This window comes from Scylla paramamosain, chromosome 15, assembly GCF_035594125.1.
Source record: "Scylla paramamosain isolate STU-SP2022 chromosome 15, ASM3559412v1, whole genome shotgun sequence".
Lineage (NCBI taxonomy): Eukaryota > Metazoa > Arthropoda > Malacostraca > Decapoda > Portunidae > Scylla > Scylla paramamosain.
Window position 1 is genome coordinate 6767155 of NC_087165.1, and position 11357 is coordinate 6778511.

Here is an 11357-nt window from a genome sequence, read left to right on the forward strand (position 1 = left end):
AGAAGTTCCACTCTTCTCATTAGAGAAAACGGAACCCCCAACGATTTCTTGTCTTTTCATTTCGCATCCTTTTATCTCAGTTACACGGTTTATTATCTTATATCATTGGAAGAAAGTCCCCTCGCATGGATTTAATTTCATCAACAAACTATATTACCTTCTATCACAGGAAAAAGCTCCCTAAAATCACTACTTACCCATCCTTGTTTAGGTTCTTGATGAAGACACGGCTGAGGCCACTGGAAATATGAACTTGCAGGACATTTATTTATGCTTTTCGGTCGTATTCTTAACACTTTGGTCTCTCATAAGGTAAATTTTCAAAGGACACAGAGATGATATTTTTTTTCTCATGATGTTTCCTCCTATTGATATGTAAAATCCTTTTTAAACTATCATTACAATCACGAAGACATCCTTGAAGACCCACTTTTCTACTAGAGCTTATTAATACGAGTATGTGCTAACTGACGAAAGAGGCCGAGACTTTTGAGAACATGGTTATAATTAAAATTCATGTTACGGATAACACACACTCTCTCTCTCTCTCTCTCTCTCTCTCTCTCTCTCTCTCTCTCTCTCTCTCTCTCTCTCTCTCTCTCTCTCTCTCTCTCTCAATTCATGTATTTTATTTGTGATCTTTTTTTATAAGTCACTTCAAAACACAACATTTGCCTTCTCTCATGCTTTCATATCACTGTCCCTCTTGCTACATATGTGTCGCTCGCTCTCTCACTCCCCTGTCACCACATATACTCTTCTCTTCCCCATCCTACATGCTCCCTGTGGCCGCCACACCCATATCTCCTTTCCGTGACATCCCTCCATCACTCTTAAAATCTGTTACCCTTACACACCCTTTAATTTCTCTTAAACTCTTTTTCATCCACTATATTCATCATCTTTACTTCTTTTCTTCGATCTTGATTGGTTTTATCCTTATTTTGTTCACACAAACCATTCCCTCTGTCTCTGTTCTGTTTGATGCTTTCAAATTTACTTTGCATCTGTTGACGTCTTTTGCTCAGCTCTTGTCTCGTTTCTATACGGAGTACTTGTTTAGTATGAATCTTCCCCACATCTGTTGGCATCATTGGGTGACAAATACTCTAATGGCAGCCGTGCTGTTTTATTGAAAGGCTGATGAGTGTCCTCCGCGCGTCACCAGGTAAAGCACTCCAGCACAGGAACTGTTGACGATCATGGTAGGTAAACAATACTTCACTCACCTTGGAAACACGACACCCAGTGGATTGTACACACACACACACACACACACACACACAAACACACACACACAGGCGTAATTGCAGTACAGCTTAACGTTGCAATTATAAAACGTATTAGCGTCTGTAAATAACGCTAAAAATGTTTGAATAACTGTATAAACTAATGGAGGAAAAGATGGATAAATAAGTACACAAATCGATAAATAGAGTTTGGTAAATAAATAAGAAATAAGCAAATTAGTACACTATACATAACATCCAGGAAACACAAGTAACAGCAAGGTGTCTCCATTAAGGCTGGTTCACACTTGGCAATTCGCTGCTGAATTGCCAGCCGCCGCAAGCCGCGCTGGCTCGCCTGCTGGACTTTCGGTGCTTGGCGGCTGGAATTGTCAGCCGCGTCAATAAGACCGATAAGTTGGTTTGTCCAGCCGCCCGATGCTTTGTTTTACATCGTGTCCTCGGGAAGAGAGTTGTGGAAGATGTGTCCGGAGGTAGAAAAGTTAATGGTGGAGCTGATGAGGGACCGACGTCATCTCTGGGACCCGAGACACGCTATCAATCTCTCTCTCTCTCTCTCTCTCTCTCTCTCTCTGCATATATATATATATATATATATATATATATATATATATATATATATATATATATATATATATATATATATATATATATATATATATATATATATATATATATATATATAATTTAGTAGTAACCGCTGCAGAAGGAGCTAAGTTCTTAATAATTACCGATCACTTTTCCTTACCTGTTGCTAGATAACGCAACGTAAGTGTCAGGCGTTCACCAGGTGTCACTGCATCCCTCATGTAGGTATCTTCATGTGCGTATCCACAGTCTCATGGTTGATGGGTCTTCCACGCTCAGCTCAGGCAAAAGGGTGTATCAAACACTCCTTTCTCCTCTTCTACTCAGCTAGGGACGTGTCCACAGGCGTTCCCTTTTCCGTTTTATCTTTCGGTAAGCCAAAGAAAATGCAGCTCTCACTTCGGCATCGTCGCTGGGGGAAGACATCTTGCTGAGTTGCTGTTTGCTTATATTCATTTCCCGACTACCAGCCGTCCCTTCCCAACCGCCTGTGTGAACGTACATCTAGCTGGGAGGATTTCTTGCCAGGTATTGCCAGCTTGTGGAGGGTGGCAATTTAGCAATGAATTGCCAAGTGTGAACCCGCCTTTATACAGGTACAAAACAGTTGGCCGAGCACCGTTGTAATATACACACACCGCAGTCCAGTGTTGACGTTACAAGCACCACGCTTTGTCTTGGGTTCACAGCCACCTTGCTCCTGCCCCGGTGCCATGGTTATCATACTCCAACAGGCACTGCGCTCCTGTCTTAGCACCATTACCACCTCTACCGTGGACAATCGGAAACTCATGGTGGTGCGAAACTTAATGATCTCAACACTATTTATTTATATTTTTTTTTCGATACTTCGCTACGTAAGTAAATGAAGTGAAATGAATGAGGACAGTTCACGTAAATCTAAGATATCGTACCATTATATCATTATATTTTATAGAGATCATGTTTTAAGGTACACTTTACCACAGTTCTATGGTGAGTCGCAGATGAGTCTTTGTTCATCGAGGCAACAGAGAAGATATTCTGATATCACTGCTTTCTACTTTATTCTAGCCAAGTATATGTTTATTCAAAATTATTTCCACTTAATTTACTTTTCCATTTAGGAAAGGACTCCGGCCTAGGGTAACAAAAAAGTCTATAAAAAAGATACATCCACTGAAGGTGCCAGTCCCCAAAGAGTGTAGTCAAAAGGGTTATCAAATTTAAGGATAAATGTCTTGAGACCTTCCTCTTGAAAGTGTTGATGAGGAAGTTTCATTCCTTCTGAAACAATTTCTAGTCATCAGTCACTTCTACACGCCATTCTTCACCGAAACTGCCGCATCTTACTCGAGGAATATCTAGAAACAAGGTTTTAATCTGATCTAGCGTGTTTGGGAGGGTTGTTGTTGACGCGATGCACTTATTCATATTATGAAATGAATTATCAAAATGTGAATTGTTACAAAGGCCATGGCGTCTCTGAAGGCAGCCACAGAAGCACCTTAAATTAAGACCAAGGTTTTGTGGCTATGGTGGCGGAATGCTAACAAATAGGATCTGTTCTTGTGCCACAGCCAATACGTGTTACACAGTCTTGGCGCCACAAGCACATCACCTCAGGCTTGCCACCATTACCACCGCTAACTAGTCATGTTATTACAACCACCACGTCCCTGTCTTGGCGTCACAACCATCACATAATCTTGATACCATAACCATCACTCCCACGTCTCGGTAGAAAACCACCGCTTAGACAGCAGCAACGTTCACCTGAGTAGTTTGCCAAGGCCGGCACACTGGAAAACTTACGGAGCTCCGAACAGAATAGAAAGGAATCAAAATGATGCTGTTATTGTCGTGCTGTGGGTACCGCGCCTCACAGCAGCAGGAATACACTGGAGGCTGTGAGACGAATAGCAACCTTCTACGTGCCATCACACACAGCACGGGGAGCAGGGCTGGAGTGAGGCCGACGAAGACACATAAATTTTACACAAACCGATTAAATGAGGCACGAAGGCTTGGTTCTCTCCACTGGCTTCCAACTGACTGAAACATACATACACACACACACACACACATGGCGCCTCCCTGTGTCTCTACTGGAAGATACTGGTATCACAGCCACTCGCTGGTGCCTCAGCGGGGTCAGACCAGCTCGTGCCGCAACTGACTCCTGGGCGTCGTCTCCGTCACGGCGCCTCTCAGCTCCCGAGGAAGAGGTTTCATTTCCTGGTCGGGAAGGCGGGTGGGGCTGCCAGGGACGGGGCCGTTGGGCTGGTCTAGGTTGGGGTCTTCTGCTGGCGGTTCCCTGTTGAAGAAAGCAATTATATATATATATATATATATATATATATATATATATATATATATATATATATATATATATATATATATATATATATATTAACAATGTATGGCCGTCCCAAAACTTAACGTTATACTGTGCGTGAGTTGGAGCAATCCCACATAAATGCTTATCTCCACCAAGATAGACGAGGCTTTTGTTCTTTCTGGACTAAATTTCACTTTGACTAGCGGACACGAGCGCACAGCATGAATCCTCTGAAGCTTCGAGGCTTTGTAATCAGTTTGTCACATTAAATTTACCTCATAAGTGCACCTCCTGCTTTCATATGATAGTCTAATGTTATGTGCGTTAATAGGAAATGAGTGACTTCAAAACCCTTGACAACAGAAAGATATAACAACACACGGGAACATGTAGTGAATCTTTCATAGGCTTGAGAGCGGCACCATCATTACTTAATTAATAAATGGCGGATTGCATGGTCACGGTGAATATCTACTTCCAATAACGAGAGAGAGAGAGAGAGAGAGAGAGAGAGAGAGAGAGAGAGAGAGTGTGTGTGTGTGTGTGTGTGTGTGTGTGTGTGTATGTGTGTGTGTGTGTGTGTTTACTACGCATTTTGTATCTGTCTGTCATATGTTATTTCTATACAGGTTGTCGTAATTATGTATTGATAAAAATCTCTCCATACTCAGATATTCATAGATCGGAAAATACAGATATGAAACATCTGTATTACGTTTATGAATTGCATTATTACATTACAGGACGCAGGAATTATGAACTTTAATTTCGTCGTTTGTCTTTCATTTGCTCGACACATGTTGGAAACAAAAAAAAAAAAAAGTTCCACGAAGGATACGTGCACTGATCAGTGATGCATTACTGTGGCTCAAACCTGCTGACGGCTGCGGTGGCGACCTCGGCGGGGAAGGTGGAAGTGGAGGGGCGCACGAGGCCGCGACGGGGAGACGGCGTGGGCGTGACTCCTGCCGACCTGATGCCGCGCCGAGCAAGATTCTGGGTCTCTACGTAGATGGCCCGCTTAGTCTCCCTTTCCACCTGTTCCCAGTCAGCGTCGCCGTCAATCTGAGGCATCAGAAACACACGGGTCATAAGGTGTCATTGGGTTTATGTATAAAGGTGATGGAGTGACCTGATCTTAAGAAAGCTGGGGTACTAATGTCCCTTGGTCAGCAGCACAGAAAAGGACCGAGGTATACAAGCATTGGGCCAAGAAACCTCTTGAAGTACCTGAAGTCATCCGTACAGTGTAGCAAATTCCTTAAATATACAAGGTAGGATATTAATTAAACAATGACAAAACCTCAGGTATAAAAATAATGTTAAAAGATCAGGCAATTCACTGCTACACCGTCTTGTCTACCTCCACTGATCCTGCAGACTCGCACACTGCGCTCATTGTTATTGAACTCACAATCTTGAGTCGGTTCTTCTCGTCGAAGGCCTTGAGCATGGGCAACGTGACTTCGCGGTAAATGGCCAGCCTCCTCCGTGCCGCCGCTACGTTGTCATCGAGGCGCCACTCCCTGCGGCCAAGGTTCCTCCCCAGCTCCAACTCCGAGCAGTCGATGAGCAACAAGGGCGGGATCTGGTGGAACTGCAGTCAACGAGAATAGACATTAACAGAAGCGGAAAAAAATGGATACAGGTTAGGGGTGTAAAGAAACACAGGAAGAACAGACACTGACAAAAAATGAGACAGATGGATGAAAAATAGGAGTGTAAGGAAACGCAAGAACAGACTTTCAAAACGTTATTATTTGATCCTGCGTGTTCCTTCATAAGTTAGGGAGAAGACGAATTCGTTTTATGCTTCATAAATTAATATTTACGTATCCTGATTGATTCCAGATCAAGGGCAATATTACTTTTTTTTCATTGTTATACTGAGTAGAAAAGGACGAAACAATGTAATTACTGACAATAATATAACGATGGTTGTTAAAAAGAAGGAAAAGTTACACACACACGCGCACACACACACAAGGGAATGGTGTGAAAGATGAAACCCTACATAAATAAAATAAAATAAAAGTATATCAGTATGTCGTAAATTTGAAAGCCAAGTGAAATTATTCAGAAAAAATCTTGGCTTGCATTCTGGAAAGCTTCTTTCTCTCATCACTTTTTTTTTTTTTTTTTTTCAAAGGCCACAGTGATGGTGAGTCGGGTTTTCATGCGACTTTTGCCGAATGATAATGTGAGACTGTACTTGAACTTTCAATAGAGTCTTGTAAGCATCCTTTAAAACACTAATAACTTCCACTACAGTCTGTTTTAACAAGTCAGGAAAAGACACCTAAACATTTGTGATTTTGAGAAGACTAAGGTCCGTTAGTGTCCAATGTAGTTGCTTCTGAAGAAATGAGACGGGAACAATATATTCAATGTGTGTGTGTGTGTGTGTGTGTGTGTGTGTTATAAGATGCCATGATATACACGCTGCCTTCATCTGTGCTAACTAAACACCACATGACTCATACGTGACACAGATTAGATAAAGGAATCAATCACATAATCACGTCAGTCAGCAAATTCAGTCCCGCCAAGTCAGCAACAGCGTAGAATACTTAAAGTTATCTGCATTTTTTTACATTTCACGAGTATTCCTTGAACATGCTGTCATTGAGCATGCGCTATTATTTTCACTAGTTCGTTATAATCCATGTTCGCTTATTCCAACTCCACCAATTTCTGTCACCAAAAAAAAAAAAAAAAAAGAAAAGTTTGTTCACCTATAGATGAGAAAAAAAAAAAAACACCCTTTGGAACTATACTATACTAGTTCTTTATTATTGTTCTTTTCGCATTAAACTCCCATTTTCTCTTTCATATCCTTGCCGTATCCTGTAGTTTATATTTCCTTCTCCTCCATATCCCCCATACTTACTGCTTTTCCTTAAACGAATAAAACCATAATTTTCCTTTTCACATTCTTCGTAGTTGCTGTTTCCTTTCATGTAAGTACACACACACACACACACACACACACACACACACATAAATATATATATATATATATATATATATATATATATATATATATATATATATATATATATATATATATATATATATATATATATATATATATATATATATATATATATATATATATATATATATATATATATATATATATATATATATATATATATATATATATATATATATATATATATATATATATATATAGAGAGAGAGAGAGAGAGAGAGAGAGAGAGAGAGAGAGAGAGAGAGAGAGAGAGAGAGAGAGAGAGAGAGAGAGAGAGAGGGGGCACTGGCCAAGAACAAAAAAAAAAAAAAAAAAAATCGAAAAAAAGGCACTTGAGTGCCAGTTCCCAAAGCGAAGTCTGATGTCTTAATTAAATAAAACCGTAATTTTTTTTAATACTTCCTCATTATTCTTTCCGATCCCCAACATGTTTTCCCGGTCTAAAGAAGAACAGTCTTATAGTTTCTTTCTCTCCTCTCTTATATTCTCCATAGCTATTGTTTTCTTTCGTTCAGATTTGTATTAAGCGAACAAAACCCTAATTTCCTTCCTAATTATTCCTCCTGATGCCCAACAGGTCTCCCCCGTTTGAATGAGAACATTCCTTTACCTTCTCCTCGAAGTTCTGCGCCTGGATGATGTCCCTCGGGAAGCCCACCAGCACGATGCCCTCGCGGGAACTCAGCTCCTTTATCCTTTCCTGCATCAAGTCGAGCACCAGGTCCTGAATGTAAGGGAGAAAGGCAGAGGGAGGGAGTGAATAAGTGAGAAAGGGAATGCATGATAAGTGCGGTGATGCTCTACGATCTATGAAATGTTTATGCGTCTAACAATCTTATATTACTAATGTGTGTATGGCACATGATATTATCTCATCTTCTGTGAACGGAAGATTTGCTTAATGGATGAATGTATGATTAGTGTGATGATATTCTACTACCTATGAAAAATGTTTGTGTATTTAACAATCTGTTATAATGTGAGTAAGACACATAATATTACCTTATCTTTTGTGAAAGAAGGACTGAGATTCATCTTTGTCTGTTTATGGATGTAACACAGTATTGTAATCTAGGATTTAAAGATTATTATTACAGCATTAGAAATCAGATTCGTTGTTTCAATATATTTAAATTCTGGAGATTTTTTTCTCACTTCCTTTCTTCTTCCTCCCTAAAGCACACACACACACACACACACACACACACACACACACACACACAGTGGCAGTCAAAAGCACACGACCAATTAAGTCTTCGCTAATCATTACAATTTTTTAATATACCCGCTAGTAAATCTTTAGTTCATATGTGTCAATAATTAAACCACATGAGTAACACACACACACACACACACACACACACACATCCACGCCCCTCACCTGCGGCACCAGCTCTCCCTTCCTCATGAGGTTGTGCACCATCACCACCTTCTCGCTGGGCATGCCTGTGTACCCTTCAGGGTCCTCTTTCCAGCGCGCCACGTGGTCACGCAGCATCTGGCCCACTCCCACGCACGCCCACCCTGGGTACAGGTATGTGATGCCGCTCATGAGTCGCCATTTGTCGCTCCCGGGGCCACCTGGAACCATCAAACTGTCACGTAAACCACACACATGCGCAGACGCACTAGCTAGTTGACCTGTGCTAATCAGTGTAATTTCACTCGATGTTCCTATGTCAAAGTAAGATTTCATAACCAAACTAGTGAAAATGAGATTTGTCTCTTATTAACACTTTCACTGCTATGGTCATCTTTTCTGTTAACATTTAACATTTGGGATAATGTAAAAAAAATGTCTTCATGTTTGCATGAAGACACAGGAAATAAGGAAAAAGGATGAATTTTTTTCTATACAACAGAACTATCTAAGATAGTGTAGCATAAAAATACTACTTAAAAAGTTGTAAGAGGTTGAGGGAAAAGTTTGTCCAGCATTGAATGGGTCAACGTATGTGACGGGCACCAGCTCACCCATGAAGAAGATGCACGGAGGGAGAGCCTCTTCTTCTGGCGGCGCAGTAATTGTGGCGTTGGACAGCGGCTGATGTTGGGTTATGGGCGCCATCCTACGGTACTCCCGGTAGGACCCTGCGGCACGCCATGCTCAGTGAGGATGTACGGAAATCACCGGTAAACTGGGGACTTATACTAAGTGTACTGCGTTTACTGAAAGAGCGAGAGAGTGAAAGAGAGAAAAAAACTAACCAACAGAGGCGCGTGATGGCGGAGGATGAAGCGCGGACCGAAGTATCTTGGAGTGTGCCCTTTGGACGTCCCTGAACACCTCCTCCTGACTCCTCTCCCCAGACACCTGCAACACATCACGCCCTGAACACACACACACACACACACACACACACACACACACACACACATACAGGAGATCCCGCTGATATAAGACAGGTCAAACATCTCACTCACCACGTAAAGCATCCCCAGGTTGTCGTAGTATTCACACACCGGCAGGACCTTCGTAGTGAATTCCGTCAGCTCCTTCTTCGCCGCTTCCAGCATGAGTGAACCCATCCGCGCCCCCGCCTCCAGGTTGTTGAGTAGCGTCGACTCCCGCCAGTCAAGCAGGATGGCCCCGTCGATGTTGCCCAGCTGTAATACGTAGGGAGGTGATGGAACTCTCAGGCTATACATTGATCAAGGGATGGAGGGAGGTTATGGGTAAGTGCTCGTCTTCGCTTTCGTGTCGTGTGGGGAAGGTAAACGGTACTGATTCTTTTCTGTCTAGTTTGCACGAATGTGGCTATGTTGTGCTTGGGTTTTAAATAGTGTTGCAATTGTTATGGTTATAGTTAACTCCGTAAATTGACTGGTAATGAAACCTAAGAAAGATAGAGAGAAAGAAAAAAAGAAAACACTAAAATTTGTAACAGATAATGCAGCTTAATATATTTATGGCTATGTTGTGCTTGGGAGTAGATAGTGTTATTATTGTTGTAGTTAGAATCAACGTCGTAACTTCACTGATAAAACCACTTGAGAGAGGAAAAAAAAGAAAACTGTAAAAATTTAACAGGTAATGCAGCATATTATATTTATGACAATGCCTCTTATCGTTATTTAAAAAGGTAAGAATATTTGCGCAACACACTAGGTACACGTACTTCTGTTTGAGTCGTGCACAGAAGGCATTACACAGTCATAAGTGCCTGAACATGAAACCATAAATACCTTATACATAACCAGCAACAACGTCATGCCAGCAGAATACAAGACCATCGCTGTGCCTCACTACTTGCGTGTACGAAGCTCAGACACACAGAGGCCAAGCAGCGCTGCTAACTACAGGGGATGTAATGAACAGAATACTTACTTAGGTCTTCTTTAACACAGCACAGCTGAACTGCAATGGACAGTGATTTGCTGCTTCAATCTTTACATGAACAGGGATTCAGTTCTGGGTGGCGGGAATGTGGAGGGACAGGCCGCCCTTCTCCAGGAAGACCAAGGTGACAGATAGCGTGAACAGAGAGGCTGCGTTGGCCAGTCTTCACTCCAAAACAAACCCCGGCGAGTCTGCTGTCTCCGGTGCACTATTACCAATGTATGACACGAAAAGCTGACAGCGATGCGAGGCAATACCGGAAACATCGCCTAAGCAATGAACAGTGTACAGGTGAGGGAAACAAAACCCGACTCTTGAGGTATCCTGATACTTCCTTTATGAAATATAATAGTAACAAACATAAAAAAAAAAAAAAGAGAGAGAGAGAGAGAGGACAAAAGAATCGCAATATTAGGAAATCACTGCATTTGGAAGATAAACTAATCGGATTACGTAATTACTGAGCAGCGAACCAGTGATTTTAAACAAAATTGGTGTAAGGAACGAAATTTTGAATTATAACATTCATGAAAGCATCCCCTGGCAAGAGCAGCCGACAGCTGGTGTTGTATCGTGGGGCGTCATCAGCAGGAACAATAAAATAAAAATGTTAATGAAATGGCTTTGATGACATCGAATTTCTCAGTAATTTGTAATTGAGTTCATCCTACATAATTATGACGATTACAAACCAATGGATACTCAGCACATTATTATTATTATTATTATTATTATTATTATTATTATTATTATTATTATTATTATTATTATTATTATTACTATTATTATTATAATATTTCTTATATTTTTTTATAAGAATAACTAATTAGTTTGTATTGCAAAGTTAGTCTAGACACTATATAG

The 11357-nt window shown here is 41.0% G+C and overlaps 1 protein-coding gene across 8 annotated transcripts in view; it reads right to left on the reverse strand.

Moving 5' to 3' along the window:
* Positions 1 to 1917: 1917 nt before the first annotated feature.
* Positions 1918 to 11357, reverse strand: part of LOC135107336 (adenylate kinase isoenzyme 5-like) — a 97430-nt gene continuing 87990 nt past the window's right edge. For 4 of the 8 annotated variants that reach the window (XM_064017067.1, XM_064017063.1, XM_064017065.1 and 1 more), the window contains 8 exons: positions 9578 to 9760; positions 9362 to 9467; positions 9128 to 9244; positions 8535 to 8734; positions 7764 to 7877; positions 5573 to 5755; positions 5021 to 5223; positions 1919 to 4134 (listed from right to left, as the gene is read on the reverse strand). In XM_064017067.1, coding sequence (XP_063873137.1) covers positions 3972 to 4134; positions 5021 to 5223; positions 5573 to 5755; positions 7764 to 7877; positions 8535 to 8734; positions 9128 to 9244; positions 9362 to 9467; positions 9578 to 9760 — 1269 coding nt within the window. In that variant the 3' untranslated portion in view covers positions 1919 to 3971. Of the gene's footprint in view, positions 4135 to 5020; positions 5224 to 5572; positions 5756 to 7763; positions 7878 to 8534; positions 8735 to 9127; positions 9245 to 9361; positions 9468 to 9577; positions 9761 to 11357 lie in introns of all 8 variants that reach the window. The other 4 variants (XM_064017061.1, XM_064017060.1, XM_064017068.1 and 1 more) reach the window with 2 other exon arrangements.